Source organism: Mirounga angustirostris, unplaced genomic scaffold, assembly GCF_029215605.1.
Source record: "Mirounga angustirostris isolate CCGP_5_RB_7025 unplaced genomic scaffold, mMirAng1.0.hap1 SCAF_3, whole genome shotgun sequence".
Classification (NCBI taxonomy): Eukaryota; Metazoa; Chordata; class Mammalia; order Carnivora; family Phocidae; genus Mirounga; species Mirounga angustirostris.
Genome location: NW_026991711.1, coordinates 167,680,518 through 167,702,241, shown reverse-complemented (window position 1 = coordinate 167,702,241; position 21,724 = coordinate 167,680,518). Strand labels below are relative to the sequence as shown.

Sequence of the window (21,724 nt, the reverse complement as noted above, 5' to 3'; positions counted from 1 at the left end):
TACTTAATCTTACGCTCATAATTCCACCTTTGTGAAGTTTTTTAGACCTGAAATTTCCCCCCGATTACATCTTGTCACTTGTACTATCTTGGAATTGTACTGCTTCTGCTGTGTTTGCTTTGAACCAGAAAGATGTCATTCCCTGATCTCTTTATAGTTTCTTGCACCTGCCTTTTCATCTCATTGAGTTCATTCATATTCATAAATTAACGCACATTGCTTCTTCTGTTTTGTTTTTTTTCTTTCTAGAACACAAGCAGGCATTCCCAAACCTTCTGAAGAAGGGGTACCTGGAGATTAGGAAGGACCATGACAGTTACTGGCAAAGCTGTTACGCAGAACTCTCCCCCTACAACTTCTACTTCTACAGCCTTGACAGCAGTGGCAATCAAGCCCTCTATGCCACCTACCAGCTTTCACACTTCCAGAGCATATCTGTTTTGGGCAACCTGGAGGCCAGGCTGGTGGATACCGTTCTGTATGACAACACTCAGCTGCAGTTAAAGGCAGAGTCACCATGGGAGGCTTTGGACTGGGGGCAGAAGCTTTGGGAAGTCGTGCACGCCGCCGTGCCTGGTTATGTGGGGCAGCAAGATGAGCTGGCCAACTCACCAGGGCTTGGTCATCACATTGACTGTACACAGAATCACTGTTTACAGAAGAAATCCAGTGAGCTGCTCGCACCATCCCCTGTCTTGGATAGTCCCAGACAGTACCAAAACATCATCAAATCAGGGACGCTGTACAGGCTCACCATCCAGAACAACTGGAAGGCATTTACTTTTGTGCTTAGCAGGGCCTACCTTATGGCTTTCCAGCCTGGCAAGCTAGACGAGGATCCCCTGCTAAGCTACAATGTGGACGTGTGTCTGGCTGTCCAGGTGGACAACCTGGACGACTGTGACTCTTGCTTTCAAGTCATTTTCCCCCAAGATGTCCTCCGCCTCCGCGCTGAGACCCGGCAGAGGGCCGAGGAGTGGATGGAGGCTCTGAAAACAGCAGCCAATGTGGTGAGGAGTTCAGAGCAAAACCTGCAAGTCACCCTGAGGAGCAAACCCAAGGATCAGATGGGTGGGCACGAACTCAGGAAGAACAAACGTCAGTCTGTGACCACCAGCTTCCTCAGCATTCTCACAACTTTGTCTTTGGAGCGAGGACTCACTGCTCAGAGTTTCAAATGTGCAGGTATGAAGCAAATGTTTAGTCTAAAGCTTATTAAAGAACAGTCCTGAATCCCACTATTGGAATTCACTTTAAAAATCCCCTCAGTGGGCCAGTCACAGCTGCCTCTTGTTTAAAAAGCATCTCTCCTTCAAGGAGTTTGCTACATCAAAACATCTGTCTATCTTCATGCCATGCTGGTGAAGTAAGTAGAAGCAGATAAGATAGACCCCACTGAATCAAAATGACTTAGCCAAAGCATAATGAGCCTAGAATTTAGGTTTCTTGTGTCTGCTCTGATTCCATTTCCTCTGTCTTCTTAAATAAAGGTCACTGGGAACGTGGATGTCACAGATTGTCTCAAAGGAGATACTCAGGCCCAAAGCTGACTGCTGACACTCCTTAGGGAAGAAAAATGTCTGTAGTCAGTAACTGTCATTGATCATAACCTTGTCAAATCCTGTTAAGGTAGAATTTAGAAAGTCAGCCTTGACAGAAAATTTGGAGGTGGCTAACAGCAGGGTAGATGATGATTCGGCAGATGACCTCTGAGTCACAGTAGGCCTGTGCCTCATCCTGGGGAAGTCAGGGCTTCTAGACCTACCATGGAAGGGTGAAGCACAAAGTAGAGTTCAAGGCCAATCATCTGTTATTTCTTAAAACCCTTTTACTGCGTCTCTCCCCTACTTCCCATTCCTTTCACTTTCCCCCAACCAGTAAACTAGACAAAATAAAACCCTCACTAAACCAAATCTATGTATATACTATAAACCAAATCAAATTATTTCGCTTTCACTAAACCCCACAGTTTGGGACAAGAAATGTATCCTTAAGGTAAATTTACCATGAAAGTAATTTAATTGGAAACCTGATTTGGAAGATTTTAATTCAAGTGTATCAGATTTAAGTATGTTATTTAAAAAAGAACAGGAAGCTGACCACCGGCCAAGACCAAATTTTCAATTTTTGCTTGTTCCTGCCTTGAAAGCCAAACAGTGGTGGCACAATGAAAATTTCAATTTAGGTTATTTGGGATGATTGCCTTTTCTATTGAAAAATAATATACCTGAAGAGGGGATTAAGTGGATCATCCTTGCTTTCTCTGGAGGGCCTCAGTAACTACTGAAGCAGAAACTTGCAGGGTTGGGTAGGGGAGACCAGCAACACTGAGCTGGTAAGGAAGCCATACTAGGTGATATGCATGTATCTGCAGGCATGAATGACCTTGTGTTAAGTCAGCCAGCTACTTTTGCAAAATGGTTTTGAAATAAGGGGATACTAGCTTTACCACAGCTTTTGGAAATTATTGACATTTTAGTGTCTTATATTAGTACATATATTTTATTTCAAAGTTCAGTCATTCAACAATAATTTATTGATGCTGACTCTGTGAACATTCTGGAATTATGATACACTTCTGTGGCTTTGGATTGCTGATAGGGCCAACAGATCTGTTGTGTTACTAGAATCAAGGAGAATAGAATAGTTTTCAAGGTGGAGACTGGAATAGCTGAATTGGGAAACTTTCTAGTAAAGAGGAAGAAAAGTCTCAGGGATTATACAAGGATTGTCACATAGTTGACCCCTAATTCACCTTCCTCTCATAAGTTTGCTTCCTGATGGAGTGTGCACTGCCCACATTCTGGCCTGCATTAGCAGTGTTTCTAGCACTCGGAGGAAGGAGAAATGCAAGTAGAGGTAGCATTCAGCAGGTCCATCACATACTAGCAGTTGGAGAAATGAAAACAGGAAAAAGACAAAGAAGGGTGAGTAGAAGAGGTAGGGAGAAGGAAACTAAGTAGAAAGGAATAGGGGAAGGATTACAGAGTGGGCAGGGATAGAACTTTTTGGCAGCTGCTTTAGGTTCCATGTTGCAGGATATCTCCCTTTGCTGTCTAAATGTCCTCACTCAGTTTGGCCTGGTTAGAAAATAGGTTGGGGATGGGTGGTAATAGGGAATCCAGGAGGCAGGAGAAATGAAATCTAAAATTCATTTGCTCTGCTCAGCTTTTACCTTCATGCTCTGGTTTGGAGTTCTAATAAATCACAGGTAGCTTTCTAATCTGGGGTGGGGAGAATTCAGTCCTAATTTGTGTAGTATGGCGGATTCCCAAGTAGAAATTTTTTATTTCCTTTCAGTGCCCCTTCCATTGGAAAATACTACATTCAGTTGCTTTGTGCTACACATGGTTTACCGGGTCGCTTTTCATTTTCCTTCATTGCAGCATGGAATACTGATTTCCTACCCCAGGCAGGAATACTTCACCTCCTGTAGGGGGCAGAGTCTCAAAAGAAAAAGGCTAAAACTTGTAAGCAAACCTCCGAATGTTTTTAAAATTACTTGGGAGGTTGTTCATTATATTAAAAATTATTATAGCAGATGGGACCTTAAAAATTGATCTCTCACAAACACAGTTAATCTAAACCAGCTGTTTATTCATTTAGTATTTGTGTCCCCTAACTATTCATCCTTGTAAAAACATCCATTTGGTGAAAAAGCTAGTTGCATAGTATGTTTACCTTCTAAAACATCAAAATTCTCACTAACTTGTTTTTAGTTGAATTTGGCATTATCTGTTATTTTAAAGAGACGCTCATTCAGAATATTTCATGGTTATAGTGGGTGTCTTTAGAATGTAAATTTTTACGTCCACGTAGTCCCTCCCCCTTTAAATATGTTTTTGAGGATTTATTTATTTATATATTTATTCTGTATTTTATGACAGAGCAGCTCTTTATTATGATGTCATTCAGTTGCTGTCCGGGCGATCTACAAATGTTGGCTTTTAAATCTACAAAATAGTGCAGTTGGCGTTCTTTCACTAAATTCTTTCTGTAGGTAAAGAATTTTCGATATCCTTTTTGGAAACTTGAAGAGCCCCGGCAGAGAAAATGGACCACAACCATCCCAAAATGCCTGAGGTTATGGTTTTGGAAATACATGCTTATATATAACTGTGTATTTCTTAACATGTGCTTGAACTTTTTATAGTTGTATTTGATGCTGTGTGGTTCGTTCCACGGCTTCCTTTCCAGCCCCAGGGCTGCCTCATGCTAGGAAGCCGCAGCCACAGTGGTCATCTTGTTGTTCTGGAACCTACCTTGGTCATTCTTGCCTCCGGGGCCTTTGCACTTGCATTCCTTCTTCCTGAAAACATGCCTTTGGAAATGAAGTTCTTTCCTTCTTCAGCCCACCATTTATTGTGTGCTGAGTTTCTGCCCATGTGCCAAAAACTCAGGTGCACCCAGAGAAGTCAGAGCTGCAAGAAAGCCGACATGGTCCCTGCCCTCATGGAACCTACAGTCTGCTCCGGGAGCCGGATATTAATCACATAATCATGTCATGAATGCCAGATGGCCACCGTGACAAAGCTAGGTGGTGGCAAAGAGAACTATATGAAATAGCAGCTCTTTAGTAATTTTTGACCGGCAAAAGGAGTTTGATAGGGTTGAGCTGAGCATGTGACCCTGAAGTCACAGAAGGTTCCTGAGCAGAGAGGAGCATATGATACAAGAGGTATTTCAGGACAGTTAATTTGGTGCTGCTTTAGTACAGCTTTTCAGGAACACCTCTGTAGAGGAAAATGAGGTACGATTCTCTAGCAGAGTTACTGGTTGGGATTTAAAATTTCGTTTGGCATCTGTGGTATTAAAATATTAATACTAAAACACATGATTATGCAGCTTATTAAAATATTTATGAAGCATGTACCTGTAAGTGGTTCTAAATTAGGTTGCTCACAAAATGCTGTATAATTTAGATCATAAGGCAGCCGCCCTCTTTTCTTCAGGAATTAGACATGTGTACATACCTATTTCCCTCCAGTAGATACAGGGTTTTCTTGGCACGAGTACATACAACTATTTTTCCTGTAATTTCCCGGCAATCAAGAAACCTACCAATTGAGTACTATAATCAAAGGGCCCAGGGCCTTGTTTTAGGTGCCATAAGATCTGCAAAGCTCACTGTTCAAAGCGTTCTTTCTGTTCCTGCTTTGTAATCTGGGAGTGATGTCGGATGGCCACTGTGGGACAGTGTTCCTGATTCTGGACTGAAGTTGAATAATGTTAACAGAAGAGACAGCAAGAAAAATAGTGAGCCGAGGGGAACCCCTCTACTATTTTCACACTGTCAGTTTTATGGTTTTACTCCTTTGGCTGCTGTTTAACCTCTCAGGACTGCTGTTGCTAATTACATCTCTGGCATTAAGAGCTTTTGCTTTCCTTCCCTCCCCCCCCTACCCCCCCAGTCCTTGGGAGGAGTAAGCCCAAGGGGTGGGGTGGGGGGGAGTTTCGCTGTGAATTCTTCAGCCATTTAGTGCAAATTCCTGTAATTACCGGCATTGTGTCCTCCCTGAATGGCACATAATACAGCAGAAGCCATTCCTAATTGAGACCTTACAGGAGGTACAAATCCTCTCTTTGTTCAGCCTGACAAATTAGTGCCAGAAAGTGGCAGGGTCCGAGTGGGAATCAAAGGCAAGAAACACAAAGATGGAACTTAAGGCTACAGTAATAACCCTCTCTTGTCCTGAAGGGAAAAAAGGAATGACCAAGGAAAAATGAAGTTTTTTTTTTGTTATAAATTCCCTTGACATGACAGCACCTCGGGGCTGCTCTATTTATTTAGCAAAAGTGATTAAATAGTAGTACAACAGGGCTGCCCATTGTTTCCCTGGGTGCCCCCACCTCACAGACCCCTGCTGCCTCGGCTAATTGATTGACAATGAACCTCTGATAAAGAAGTATGTTGTTAGGACCTGAGGTGGGGGGGGGGGGGGCATTTTTTTCTTCTCTCTTTGTGTGTTTGAGTGTGTGTGTGTGTCTGTGTCTGTGTGCGTGCGTGATTTCATTTTTGTTTGAATTGCACTCTAGTTTTTCTTTGCCCCCACCCTTCCTCACCCCTTCTCCTTCTCTCTCCTTCTCTCTCCTTCTCTCTCCTTCTCTCCCCTTCTCTCCCCTTGCCTTTCTCCCCCCAGAGCTTTTCGGTGGCTGCTCCCAGCTGATAGAAACAGGTAGAGAGGAGTTAGAATTGTAGTGCAGACTTTTGACAAGTTTATCTTGGGAGCAAACTTCCTCCTCTCCCTGCTCCATTTAAGACAGGGCGCCTGGGGGGCTCAGATGGTTAAACGTCTGCCTTTGGCTCAGGTCATGATCTCAGGGTGCTGGGACTGAGCTCCGCATCGGGCTCCCTGCTCAGCAGGGAGCCTGCTTCTCCCTCTCCTTCTACCACTCCTTCTGCTTGTACTCTCTTGCTCTCTCTGTCAAATAAATAAATAAAATCTTAAAAAAAAAAAAAAGAACAGTGGTATAAGAAGAGAGAAAAGGGAAAAGGGGCTGATTATTGGTACGTTAGGGTCTCAAAAGTTTTTTGTTGTTTCTCATTTGTGAGGATGGATGTCTGAAACTAGTCTTTGAGCTAAGATATTTCTCATAAATTGCTTACTCAACGTTTTAAAAAAATCTGTGCTCTAATAACATTTACATGTTGGGGTGAGGGTGGTTGTGGAGTAAGAAATAACAATTTGAATGATTTCGTCTCCCCTCAGTTCCTGAAAAGCCGGGATTGGTTATTCAAGGGGAGACTGGCTGCAGGTGGTGTAACTCAGTACCCCCAGGATGCTGAAAGTTGTGGGAAGATGACTAGCAGAAGATAATTAATAGCTGCTGGTTATATATGCTCAACTAGCTAAGCAGAAGCTAAATCCCTAATTTAACTCCGTTACAGCTGCAAAAACAAATCATTTCAAGCCCCTTGAAAGCAAAATATATTAAACAAACAGTATCGACCTTGTTAATACCACATGGCATTTCACGTGATAAATGAGGGCGTCTTTCTGGCAAAGGCCTATTTTATGACATCGTTTAGACATAAAGGATACCTTTACCCTGGTAATACAAGCATCCCTGATAGAAAGTGTGGAGTGGTTAATTATTCATTAAATAGTTGCCAGTCTGGAAGTAAGCAGTATTTCTAAGTTGGGCATAGTTACTTATTGGCCTCAAAGTAAATCATACAGAATAGCAATTCTTAAGAAAAAGAGAAATTGATTCATCTCCCCCTCTGGTGGAAGACAAACCATGAGAGACTATGGACTCTGAGAAACAAACTGAGGGTTCTAGAGGGGGTGGGGGGGGTGGGAGGATGGGTTAGCCCGGTGATGGGTATTAAAGAGGGCACGTATTAAATGGAGCACTGGAGCAAACAATGAATCATGGAACACTACATCAAAAACTAATGATGTAATGTATGGTGATTAACATAACATAATCAAATAAAATTTAAAAAAAAAGAAAAAGAGAAATTGAATTTGGGAGCTGACTATGCAGATGAGTGTAGGTAAAGAAAGATATGTAGGTTTTTTTAAGTGCCAAAAAGGGAAGTTGTATGTTATGCTCTTGGGGGGGGGGGGGGAGACTTCTAGCATAGCCAAAATCTGTTTTGATTCTCATGTGAAAAATTAGGGGATCCTCTAGTAGCCAAAGTACAATATCTGCTAAGGAAAATAGAGACAGAAATAAAAACAATTGACCTTCCTTGATATCTCCAATTCCTATCTTTAGTACTATTTTCAAATTTGTCGTCCACTTGCTAGGAATGATAGTAAGGTGAAGATTTATTTGAGTTAAGGAATAGGCAGATAGTCAATTGGAGGAGAATAAGACAATAAAGAAAAACTTAGATATTCCCCTCAAAACATATAAACAGCTTGGATAGAAGAGAATATTTTAGTTTGTTGTTGCCTTCTTACCTTGTATTATCTGTCATTTTGTTTCTTAGTGTATTGGGTTGTTGTCTCCCAGAGGAGACACTCGTGTGTGTGTGTGTGTGTGTGTGTGTCTGTCTGTCTGTCTGTGTCTGTGTGTATCTGTGTGTGTGTCTCGTGTGTGTGTGTGTGTCTGTGTGTGTGTGTCTGTCTGTCTGTCTGTGTCTGTGTGTATCTGTGTGTGTGTGTGTCCGTCCTGCAGGCTAAGTTTTATTTCCCCAACCTTGAATATGACCGTGGAGGGGTTGTTGATAGCAAACTCTTTACATGGAGTTTTGGTGGAGGGTTCTTTTCTACAAGCCTTTATTAAGCCCTTCATGTGTGCTACGCACATGTTCTGCCAGGCACCTTGGGATGTGCAATTAGGAGTAATATGCGGGCTGTGCTCTTCAAAGGTTTATAGAATCCCCTCCAAGAGGATATGGGGATTTGAAGGGGATGAGCAGGAGAATGGGACTGGGAGGTAAGGGGCTAGGCTGTCGTGGCCACTGGCTTGGAGACCAGTACATCCCCTCTCTGCTTATGCCAGAGAATCCCTGTTGTAGAGAATTTGATAGCTGAAGAGCTAAAGTAGTGTCTCTTCCCACTTCTCCATTTCAAACTTCATCCCGAGATTTCCTATAGAATTAAACTCGGGGAAATCTCCTTGGCTTTTACTACCCATCTATCAAAGATAAAACTTGAATTTCTGTTGGGTACTCATTGTGTAGTTGGTGCTATGGGAGATAAGAAGAGAAGCATAGATATAGCCTGGACCCCCTGGACTTTATAGTCTGATTGAGGATGCACAAAGGAAAATGAGGGATTACTAGACAGGTCAGGTCCACGCCATACGGCACTTAATGTTCAGAAAATTATCTGAGCTTTTTTTTTTCTTTCCTTTTCTGGGGACAGCATCCATAGGTATTCAGAGTGGTCCAGAATTTGACATATATAATACAGCCTCTAACACAATGAGGCTGGCCCAAACCCCTGGTGATAGAGTCATTTAGCTTTATACCAAGAAGGTTGGGAAAGCACCAAATTCTGCATGTGGTGTGTGCCCAGGGTGACTTTGAGAAGTTTGTGCTGTACAGTTCTTACGAGGTTTTCTAAAATGAAAAAACACGTCAGCAGGGCCTACGGTGGTTCCATGTGTGCTAAGTGTGTTCATGACAGGATCAAGCATGCTTTCCTTATTGCGGAGCAGAAAATTGTGAAATTGTTGAAGGCACAAGGACAGAGTTAGAAAGCTGAATTTAAAAGGAAGCTTTTTTGAGTAATAAAAGAATCAAAAGGCTTGTTCTGTTAAAAAAAAAAATTAAAAGAAAAAAAGAAAAGTATTTGGCAAGGTCCTGAAGACAGAGAAGCATGGGTTTTCAGAGATTATAGTTCTGTCATTTTGTGAATGATTGGCAGCTTTGCACAAGGATTATTGACTAATGGATCCCTATCAGCCTAGAGGGTTGTTGGTAAAGGTACATGAGAATAATAAGAATGAGCATCATTGAGTACTTAAGATCAAGGACTCTGGAATCAGACTGGGTTTCCAGATTGCTACTCACCATGTGACCCTGCGTACTTACTTAACATTTCTGCATCTCCATTTTTTAACCTCTGATGTGAGAAAATAATCACATCCACCTCATAAGTTTGTAGTGAGAATAAAATGAGGTAAAAGGGCTTGGGACAGTGCCTGGCACATAGTAAGTGCATATTAAGGATTAGCTCCTTTGGGGCACCTGGGTGGCTCAGTGGGTTAAGCAACTTGCCTTCAGCTCAGGTCATGATCCTGGAGTCCCAGGATGGAGTCCTGCATCGGGCTCCCTGCTCAGTGGGGAGCCTGCTTCTCCCTCTGACCCTCCCCCCTCTTGTGCTCTCTCTCTCTCTCAAATAAATGAATAAAATCTTTTAAAAAAAAAGGATTAGCTCCTTTTATTATTTGTCTACATAAGATGATAATTACCTGGATAAAGATAACATAGGCATACTTAATCAAATTTGCAACTCGCACAAAACTGGGTTAGGCAACTAATATGTTAAATGACAGAATCCAGATTCTGAAACATAAGCTAGAGGAATGGACCAAACAAGATGTGACTTTAGTAGGGATAAATAGATAGTCCCATGCTTATATTTGGAAAATTAACTGCAAAAATGGAAGGCACAGGATACTTGATCTAGCAGCTCATGTGGGTGTACAAATGAAGCAGTGGGAAACCAGAATCTATGCTGCTGTGTTTACTTCAAAAGCATTCATGAAACAAGTCCAGAAAGAAGAGATTATATCCTCATTGTGTTCTGCCCTGGCCAGATCACATCTGGAAATTCCATTTACAGCAGTTGCTCTTGAAGAACAAACAACTACATTTATTGACATGTGATAGGATAGTGAACCGTGCCGTGCACGTGTCACCTAGAATAGGAAGGACACAGGTGTTGTCCCCGTATTTTTGAAGGCTGCCACTAAGAAGAGAAAATAGACTTCTCTGGGTAACTCCACCAGACCAAGGGAACAGATATTTCCAGATTGGAATGGGTGTCCTTTATTTAGGATTTGATGGCCGTAGGTGAAAATCAGTAGAGTGTCCAGAGCCCTGGCCAATGAGACTCGAAGAACTGGAATCGTGACCTCAAGGCAAGACACTTAACTTGTCAGAGATACAGTTTTCTCATCTGCAAGATGAAGAGATTCATTAACTCTGCCCTTCTGCTTGTGGAAGCCCTACTATGTTCTAAGCACTATGCTTGATACATAGTGAACAGAATAATCCCATTATTTGCCCTCACAGAAATTGAAAATTGGAGGCCAGACAAATGAGTAATTATAGCACACAGTTGAACTCAAAGGTCTTTGAATTTCCTTCCAACACTTCGATCTGTCTGGGATATTTTAGAGGGAATGGCCTTGCTCTATATGGTCCCTTTTATCTCTCATTCTGTGGTTCTTTGAATGTCTATAGAAGATTAGAGAAAATTAGATTAATGTGGTCCCTTCATTTAAACCTCATTTAATAAGCAATACCTTTTTCCTTTGAGGAAGGTATTTTAAACCAGTAGAAATATCACTTGACTAAGAAGACAGGAGATGGGTACCTTTTTCCTGATTCTGATGTTTATCATTGGATAAATTTGCTTTTTACCCTTTTTTGCAGTCTAAATGTTTCAGTCCAGGAAATGATTTTAAATAAAAATAAATGTACATTAAGAATCTGAATACACACTGAAGTGGTAAAATGACTACGGAAGAAGATTTGGGTTTTGAACTATTTCACATTCTAAAATTCAGAGAGATTTGATAACTTTATATAAGTAGGCTGTTTGATTTTATAGGTTATAAATTTGCTTTTTGATTTATTCCTGGTATCTCATCATAGAAGTCACATGTTGGTCTTTGATATGTTTCAGAAGAATAAAATCATTTTGAATTTCAGAAGATATGGATCTTTTGATAGACCTTCCTGAACTTCATAGGCCATAGCTGTGCTATCTTTTTTTTTAAAAAAAGCTGTTCATTTCTCCCAGTCTTTGTTGCTATACTTTGGTCTGGAAAGTTCTTGTCCCTTTTTGTAGCTTCCTTTATGGTTAACATTGTTCTCATCATGTGTTCATTTCCAGCTAAACTTCTAAAGTAAGTGTTAATGTACTATTGGACTCTGCATTGAGTTAATAGTTTCTATTTACTGACCTTGCATTAGGACAGAAATTGGTCTAAGTATGGTTTTAGGATAGGCTGGGGATATCCTACCTAGGGGTAGGTCAGTATTCTTAATTTCTAGCTAAGTTGCTGGAAAAACTAAGCTTTTCTTGGACTCCTCTAAACGTAAGAGCTACTTGAGAGGTTTTCTAAAATTCATTATACTGCCTAAAAGCAGAAACATACGTAAGTGAAATGAGTAAATGCATCCCTAGATAAGGAAATTTAGTAATAGAGTAATATCAACTTATTTCTTGCAATATTATTTTCATCTAATCATTCATTCATTCAACAAACATGGGCCACATACAGTTCCAGAAATTGAGGTGTGGGGGTAAATGAAAAGTTAATTTTAGCGGTAGAAAATATGACTATATGCAGGTTATGTTTTGTTTTTTAATTGAAGTATAGTTGACATACAATGTTATATATATTAGTTTCAGATGTACAACATATTGCTTATGCAGGTCCTTATATCTTGAAATATGTTAGCACAGAAAATGTTTTAATTAAATCACATTAATAAGAAACGAAGAGCATAAAACTCCTTTCCATGCTTCAGATGCAAAATGGACCAGGCCTGCAAAGCAGTGAGCCTCGAGATCAGGGATGACAGGCAGCGTTCTGGGTACAGTTTTGTATAATGCTTTGTTGAAGACTTTTGGTAGTGAAAAAGCCTTTATACTCTTAAAGGCTTCTTTACAAGCCTTCCTTGACTATCCTACCCCTACCCTACTCTAATCCTCCAGGTAGAATTGAACATTCTTCCTGCATGACCCCACCCCCCTTCCAGTCTCCTGGGCTCCTGTCATGGTCCTATGATGTGTGTCTGACTTTTTTGAAGGCAGGACCCCAGCACTTCTCAGAGTGATCAGAGCACCATTTTAATCAGAATCAGGAGAGTGGTGAGAGGAAACATGGCTGGACACTTCCCTAGACCTGCTGAAGTCAGGATCTCTGGGATTGGGTCTGGAGATTTTAACAGACTTTCCAGTTGATTTGCATGCATACAAAGTTTGAGAAACCACTGCTCTAACACATAGAATGTTCTTAGCGAATGAATCAAGCCAGACTTCAGTTTTCTCTAGGTTATGTAAGCACATTTCTTTTAACTGTTTCTTCTCCATATGTCCAACATTTTAACCACTGAGGTATCAATCTGCTGATAATCTCTAGGTTTCCATGTCTTTCTTACATTCTGGAAACTACCATGGTGTTCTAATAGGGTTCTACCTGGTGGTGAATACGAATGAAGAAAGAGATTAGTTCAAGTCTTTTACTCACATTCTGGCCTCCTTTTTAGTACATCCTAATGTTATGCCTAGTTTCTATTTTATACTTGATGAGCCTATTTAGTATTTGGATTTTGAGATAGGCTTTACCTCCCTCATTTCTTTGCTACCAGCAGAGTCGTCTTTCACCTAGACAACCACAGCGACCTCCCAACCAGTCTTCTTGCTTCCATTCTAACCTTTCCCAACCTTGTCTTGACCATAGTGAATGTGATCTTATTAAAATGCAGATTGACCCTGGTAGACCTCTCTAAAGTCCTTCAGTGGCTTTGCACATCTTTTGGCATGAAGACCAGGATCCCTAAAATGACCCCGCATGATTTGACTCCTGCCCACCACCTCACCTTCAACTCTTTTTTTTTTTTTTTAAGATTTTATTTATTTATTTGACAGAGAGAGACACAGCAAGAGAGGGAACACAAGCAGGGGGAGTGGGAGAGGGAGAAGCAGGGAGCCCAATGCGGGGCTCGATCCCAGGACCCTGGGATCATGACCTGAGCTGAAGGCAGACGCTTAATGATGAGCCACCCAGGCACCCCACCTTTAACTCTTCTTGTCGCTTCCTCCCACACACCAAGTGCCGGCCACGATGACTTCACTTCTGTTCCTCAAACACACCATTTCCTTCCCCCTCAGAGCCTTCGCACGTGCACTGCCTCTCCCTAGTATGTTGCCACCATCTCCCCTACCCCCAGCTCTTTCTTCAGGTCACTACTTCAACATCACTTTCTCAAGAACACCTTCTCCAACCAACCCCCCAGACTGACTTAGGACCCATTTAGTGCTCTCCTCTGTAATGCTGGTTTAGTACCTCTTACTCTAGCACTTGTCATAATTGACATTATAGTGTCATTTGGGTAATTGTTTATTTAATACGTGTCTCCTCCACTTGACTGCAAATGCTCTGTTGGCATGTGTTGTCTTGTTCATTGCTGTCTCCTAGCTCTGCATCTGGTGCACGGTAGTGTGCACTAAATAGTTCTAATCATCCTCTGTGTGAGACCTCCCTCCCACTCCCACTATCTTTTCTAGAAATCCTAGGTTGGAGTCATCTGCAGATATAATTAACATGTTCTCTACTTAGTCATCTAGGTTGTTTAATAATATTAAGAAAGGATGGACCCAAAACTTACCCTTTTGGAAAGCCAGTTATGATCTTGAAGGTTTCCAGGAACTTAAAAAAAATTTTTGACTATGCGGGGTGCCTGGCTGGCTCAGTCAGAAGAACGTGTGACTGTTGACCTTGGGGTCATGAGTTCGAGCCCCACATTGGGTGTAGAGATTACTTAAATAAATAAAACTTGAAAAAAAATTTTTTTAACTATGTAACCTTTTAGAGCCTTTATTATACTAATAAGAGGTATAAATATGCAACATTTCCAAACTTAGTCGACCTTCTCTTTGCAGGACTAGGATTCCTCAAACACATGGTGCAAACCCCTACTCCAGGCACTGTACCATCAGAGTTTCCTCTCACGTGCACATGTTGTTTCAACTCCAACTGGTGTACTGCAGTTCAGTTTTGGCACTAACTACCCACAGTTAGCACGAACCCCATGAGTTAAAGGCTTGATCCCTCGCAAGACTGCTCCAACTGCAGGTGCCAGCCACAAGTTCAGGGCGTCCCCAGGCCACCCGCACTCTGACTGACTAGCTACAAATTTGGGGGTTCCCACAACCCTCTCAGGTTAATAATTTGCTGGAACAACTCACTACTCCAGAAAGCGCTATGCTCCTAATTACTGTTTTATTAGAAAGGATACAAATCAGGAACAGCCAAATGAAGAGACTCAGAAGGCAAGGTCTGGGAGGATTCCAAATGCAGAGCTTCTGTGTTCTTTGCCTATGGAATCAGGGCATGTCACCCTCCCAGCACATCAATGTATTCATCAACCAGGAAGTTCCACAGAGTTTCAGTGTCCCGAGTTTTTATTAGGGTTTCATTATATAGGCACGCTTGATTGAATTATTGACCTTGTGATTGAACTCAGTCTGCAGCCTCCATCTCCCCTCCTTTTATTTTAAGATTTTATTTATTTTCTTGACAGAGAGAGCACAAGCAGGGGGAGTGGCGGGCAGAGGGAGAAGCAGACTCCCCGCTGAGCAAGGAGCCCAAAGCAGGACTCGATCCTAGGACCCTGGGATCATGACCTGAGCCGAAGGCAGATGCTCACCTGACTGAGCCACCCAGGCGTCCCTGCCCCCATTCCTTCCCCAGAGGTCAGGCTGGCTCAAAGTCTAAACCCTCTAATCAAGTGGTTGGTCCTTTCTAGTGACCACCCTCTATCCGAAGCTATTTGGTGCCCACCATGAGTCACCTCATTAGCATAAAGTCAGTTGTGATCCAAGGAGCTCAAGAATAATAAAGACCCTTGTATCCACTCAGGAAATTCCAAGGGTTTTAGAAACTCCCTGCCAGGAATGAGGGAGAAAGATGAGACAATTCTTTATTATACACCAGTGCGAACAGCAAAAACAGGATCTGGATGAAAGGAGGAGAAGTGATATATGTGGCTGCCCCTCAGGGAAGGAGGAGGCCTTGGCCTGTTTACCTTGTTCTCTCATTTCCAGTCTGCTGCTAGTGGGCGCCTTCCAGCACTGATGCACTTACTCGGGAGGGGAGATTTCTAGTGATATCTTCCCGGGTCTTCCTGGGACCAAGCAGCTTCAGAAGCAGCGAGGAAACTGGCTGGCTCTGGTCTGTCCAGCCCGGCTAGAGCCCTCAGAGGGCTGCAGCTCAGGGTGGTGGGATGAGTGCACATCCAGTGACTTTGTGATCCCACTCTCTAACCCAGATATACTCTCAAATCCTGGCTTAAAATAGAGAGTTTCTTTTTAAATAGATACTATAAAGGTGACCAGCAAAATTAATTTCATCTATTAGCTTTAGCTAATGTAGTATGTGTTACATACCACTTTTGAAGGGAACTAGGAATCCAAAACCAAGACATGCAGGCTTGTGTGAATTTCCAAAAGATTGAAAATCACATTCTTTTTTTCTTTCCCCCAGCTTTTTTGAGATATAATTGACAAATAACATGTATAAGTTTATGGTCTACATTGTGATGATTTGATATATATTTTAAAATGGTTGCCACAATTAAGGTTAGTAAAGATATCCATCACCTCACATAATTAAAATTTTTGTTGTGAGAACATTTAAGATTTACTCTCTTATCAACTGTCAAGAATACAATACAGTATTTTTTTTAAAGGTTTATTTATTTATTTATCAGAGAGAGAGAGAGAGAGCACAAGCAGGAGGAACGGCAGGCAGAGGGAGAAGTAGGCTCCCCGCCGAGCAAGGAGCCTGATGTGGGACTCGATCCCAGGACCCTGGCATCATGACCTGAGCTGAAGGCAGATGCTTAACCGACTGAGCCACCCAGGCATCCCTACAGTATAGTATTCTTTAACTATAGTCACCATGCTGTACATTAGATCCCCAGGACTTATTCATCTCCCCTCCCCCTGCTTTTTTGAGATATAATTGGCATATTACATGTAAATTTAAGTTGTACAACCTGGCAATTTGATATACATATATATTGCAAAAAGTGATTACCACAATAAGGTTAGTTAACACATTTGTCACCTCACATAGTTACCTTTTGTGGATGTGTGTGGTGAGACTTTTTAAGGTCTACTCTCTTAGAAACTTTCAGGTATACAATAGAATATTGTTGAGTATAGTCACTGTGCTGAAAATCACATTCTGACCAGGTATGTATCAATATACCAAGGATTGTATCTTGCTAAATGAAGTAAGTAAATCATGTGGGGCTGAATCAAAAGCCTTATTGAAAATCATTTCCCTGTCTAATCACCAAGCCTGTACCTCTGACACAAAGGATAGACTTAGTTTGAATGGCTTGGTTTCTTTCTCCATCCTATCAATGAAGATATTCTTCTTAACCCCCAGGCTTTTAGAGACCAGACAAAATAATAGATACCCATGATTTGGTGGCTGGGAAGCATCTAGACTCAGTGGGATAAGTAATACATTAGGAGCAGAAGAGCTTGGTCTTCTGTTTATAGCCCTGTCACTGATTTATTATACAGCCTCGGGCCAACCTTTTTAGTCTTGCGGGTCAGCATCTTCGACAGTCTAACTTGAGGGAAGATTAAACTGCCTTGACTTTGTGCAATTCAAATGTTACAAAATATCACCTGAACCAAAAGTGCCAAATTTTAATTCAGTAATATTGTACATCACTGCATTTTTTTTTCCCCAGAAAACATGGGAGAGGTTCTTGGATGAGTGGAAGTCTTATTGTGGCCTAATATTGGATGGGAAACCTTTAGGAAAAATGATGTTTCTCATCCATTGTTAAGATGAAGAATTTTAACTGAATGAAAGGTGCCCGGGGATGCAGAGGATTTCCTTGCAAGCCTCTGAGCCCAGCTTTCCTGTATGATCCCGTCACCCAGTGCCATGTGTTGCCTGATTGCCTTCCTTTTTCCTTCCTACTCCCATTGGTAGATGCTGTGTCTGAGCCATCATCCTGATAGGGGCTTTACAGGGTTAATGTATCCTACCTCTTCATTTTGCTCCCAGGGGTCAGGAAGATGGAGATCAAAATATTGCATGTATTGCATATCAATCACACTTATTATTATATAATGGACCCTTAAATTAGAGAGACTTATTCACATGGTCACAGCTGGAATCCCAAAGGCCATGTCTTCTTGCCAGGGCAGACAGAAAATCTGCTTCCTTTTTTTTTTTAAGATTTTATTTACTTATTTGACCGAGAGAGAGAGATAGTGAGAGCAGGAACACAAGCAGGGGGAGTGGGAGAGGGAGAAGCAGGCTTCCCGCCGAGTGGGGAGCCCGATGTAGGGCTCAATCCCTGGGATCACGACTCGAGCCGAAGGCAGACGCCCAACGACTGAGCCACCCAGGCGCCCTGAAAAACTGCTTCCTGAAGGCTGGACTGAACATGCCAGGGTTCTTCTAAATTTGCCAGTCCGATACCTCACATCTCCATCTGTGAGGAGGCCAGATAAGCAAAGGGGAGAGACGCTGGGAATACTAGTCTAGGGAATTCCTTTCAAAGGGCAACTTGAGGACCGGGGAATAGGAGTTTTCCTGCTTGTAGATGTCCTTTTGTGTCTTGCCTTCTAGCTCCAAATATCCTGATACAGCAGCCTATCTTCAAATACTAAACATATAATTAAAAGGTTAGTTTTGGAGGTGGTCACAAATCTGTCCTTTTAGAGAGACAGAAAAGCTTGGTAAGAAGACCAAAAAAGGCATAGGGAAAAGGGTCAAGGAAGAGAGTACACCAAGGCAGTCACTGAATCTTCTAGAACATAAAGAATTTGGGGTGAAAATGAAAAAATTCAAGCATGGGTTTAAGGGAAGCTGATGAAAGTGATCTCTTTCACTTTGAGACTGTTCCTAGTACTACTTGGATCCACTCTCATGACTTTAATTTTATCAAATTGTTGTCATTACTAAAATAGCTCAGGTAGAAATTACTCTAAGAGATGCTGTCAGGGTTTTTTCGGAGGTTTTAGCAAAGAAGAGGAAAGGTTGTGTTGTAAAGAGACTGTAAAGTTCAAAGGGATGAGACTCATGAAAAATATAAGGAAAGAGGAGCAGGCATTCAGAGTGGGGAGTGACGTGAAAGAGAAGTCTGAGGAGCCCCTGGTGGGACAGTGTTTGTCACAGAAGCGACCGGCTGGATGAGGCTGATGTACACAGAGACTTCTGTATACAAGCTGGAAGGAAACCTCAGTTCCAGAAAAAGACTAAAGAAAGACAACTTGCTTCTCAGGGAAACCATAAAGATAATCTGAACTTCTAAGCCAGTAAGAGGTTTTTGACCTTTCAAAGCCACCAAAATAAAGGTGGAACCACTGTGCTGTGAAGAAACAAGGCCTACCAACTATGTCTTCTCTTCCTCACTCAGGTTTTCCTCACTTCTTTATAAAGTGCTGTCTCACAAAAAGAGAGTTAGTGGTCGTTTAATATAATGTTAAAGATCAAGGAGAATCACTGCAGAAAGAACATCATTGTGGTACACAGCAGACTCTGAGGAAAAAAAGGTTCAGTACAGGGCTGGGGACTAGGGTAGGGGGAGTGAGGCAGTTGCTTTGGGCATACAACTTAAGAGGACGCCCCCCCCCAACCACTCAGTAATTGAGATAAATAATATTTTTAATGTAATATTATTTAAAAGCCAAAAAATCCATGATGAACAAAATATAAAATTTTAGAGAGAGGATCAGTTATGACTGAATTTTCCTTTTGTCTCAGGCTTCTCTCATATGGCGTGGCACTGGTTCAGAGGAACATTCCAGTAAGACCATTGATTTTTTTTTTAAGATTTTGTTTATTTATTTGCGAGAAAGAGCATGAGCAGGGGGGAAGGGCAGAGGGAGAGGGAGAAGCAGACTCCCCGCTGAGCAAGGAGCCCGATGCGGGACTTTATCTCAGGACCCTGGGATCATGATCTGAGCCAAAGGCAGTTGCTTAACCGACTGAGCCACCTAGGCGCCCAAGACCTATGATTTAGTAAGACCGCTTCCTCCAAAGCTTTCAGTGTGTAAGTTCCAAGTAGCCCAGCCCAGCATCTGCCTTGTTACAAGGATGGTGAGGCTGACCTGCCTTCCCTTTCTGGGGCTGCAGGGGTACAATATGGGGAATCCTGCTTCTCCCGTGCTTAAGAGACAACTGACAGCAGGAGGTAGACTGTGACAGAGGGACAATATTCCCACCACCGGCCGCTTTCATGTTTAAAATCATCAGGTTAGCTCAGCCCTTTCTCTTTCTGCAGTTTTCCAAGTAAGTTATTGGTCACAAGTGTTTCACCAGAAGGATAACTTCATGAAGAAAAGAGCCGACGTTACTGGCCAGTATAGGAGATGGTGGTACAGTGTGGGTAAGACCTCTCTTTGATGGTGCCTCTCTAAACTAACATAGTGGCACGAATCATTTCTTTTAGCTAAGAAAGTAGAGCTGGTGGGAGGGCTTTCCTCCTTCCCATGATAGACCATGTATCTGTCACTTGCAGAGAAAAGTGATTAAGTAGCATCCCTACTCAGACCTCTTATTTTGCCCTCTTTGTGCTGTCACAGGGTTTCTCAACAGTGGCAAGCCTGACATTTGGGGCCAGATAATTCTTTGTTGTGGGCGCTGTCCTGTGCAGTGAGGGATGTTTAACAACATCCCTGGCCTCTATCCACTAGATGACAGTAGCTACGCCCCTCAGCCTTTCATAACAACCAAGAATGTCTCCAGATACTGTAAACGCCCCTGTTTGTCTCCCCTGGTTGAGAACCACGGTGCTGTCAAGAAATAAGGCCTACCCGCTCTGTCATCTCTTCCTCACTTGGCTTCTACTCACTTCTTTATACACTTCTTTATAAAGAAATAAATGTCTTCTACGGAAATGCATGTTGATTATTTCGTACCAGCTAATGGTTTGTAATGAGACCTTAGCATCTTAATGGGTAGCTCTAGGTAAAAATATTAGGTTATAGAAAGAGAACCCTCAACCAGCCATTATTCAGTATCAAATACATCAGATGCAGTCAGTCATATAACAAGATCAAATTCAAATTGATTTGTACAGTAAAGGGGAATTAGTCAGCTGAGCTATAGGAATCAGAAGATCTGGTAGCTCAAAATTTTTGAACTCTGTCTTTTGGTCTTAATGCCCCCAAACAAACAGCATTTTCTCCCTGAAACCACCTGCCCCTTCTGACTGATGGATTTCTCATACAACATCATGGGCATCTTTGACAGTCCCAATCCTTTCCACATTAATCCGTTACCAAAATGTTTGCAGTTCATCTCCACAGTATCCCTTTCTCTTTCCCCTTCCGCTCTCAACCTCACTGCCTACTTAAGCCCAGACTGGTGCAATAACTTATCGACTGGTCCTCTCCCCTTCCATTTTTTTTTTTTTTTTTCCTTGCCAATTAATCTTTCCAAAGCTCAGATTCCTGTTCTGCTTCAAACAACTCTAGCTCATTCTGTATCTTATTGGTTAGTAAGGATTCTTCCCGCTAAGCATTCAGGATTCTTACGTTCTAGCTTCAGTTTATGGTTCCAAATTCTTTTTTCCTAACACCTCTCTCATTACAGGAAGCTTCAGATATCTAGAATAATCAACGTTTTCCAAACATGCCCCTATTTTTCTGAGCTGTCGTCTTCCAAAATCTCTTTTCTTTTTCAAGGCCCAGTTCAAATGACCCATGCCTACACAGCCTTCCCCAGTGTCCACAATTAGAGTGGATTGCTTCCTCCTTGGCTTATCTCTTACTGTCTTCTGCTTTCCACCTTCCAGATTTATACTCTTGTCCCCCCAAACCCTTCATATTCAGTGTGATGCTAATGCTGTGAGGTCCTAGGCTAATTCATTGACAAAATAACTTATGCTCTTTTGTATAATTGATTTATATTTCCTGCGCTTATCATATTGCCATACACAGAGAGACCATTTTTTAAATACTTTCCACAAGGAGACAGCTACATGGAAATTCACCCATATATATATATTAGTGTTTCTCATCAAGTGCCATATCAGCTACTTCTATTAAGCTCTGTCTTCTTTCTAACTGTACAACCATGGACAGAATTACTTTACCACCCTCTGCCTCAGTTTCTTCATCTGTAAAATGGGGATAATACCTACCTTATAGAATTGATGAGTATTAAATAAATGTGTGTGTATGTAAAGTACTTATAACTGTGCCAGGCATATAGTAGGCACTATGTAAGTATTTGTTTATCCATTTACCTATCTATTTATTACTACCATTTAAAATTGCATACTGTTTTCTTGAGAGTCTTTGGGTAAAGAGCAGACAGGCAC

General features: G+C 41.8%; 1 protein-coding gene across 2 annotated transcripts in view; it reads left to right on the top strand.

Moving 5' to 3' along the window:
- PLEKHM3 (pleckstrin homology domain containing M3) overlaps nucleotides 1–21,724 on the top strand; it is a 181,040-nt gene that overhangs the window by 38,001 nt on the left and 121,315 nt on the right. For both annotated transcript variants that reach the window (XM_045868108.3, XM_045868106.3), the window contains exon 3: nucleotides 250–1,185. In XM_045868108.3, coding sequence (XP_045724064.1) covers nucleotides 250–1,185 — 936 coding nt within the window. The remainder of the gene's footprint in view (nucleotides 1–249; nucleotides 1,186–21,724) is intronic.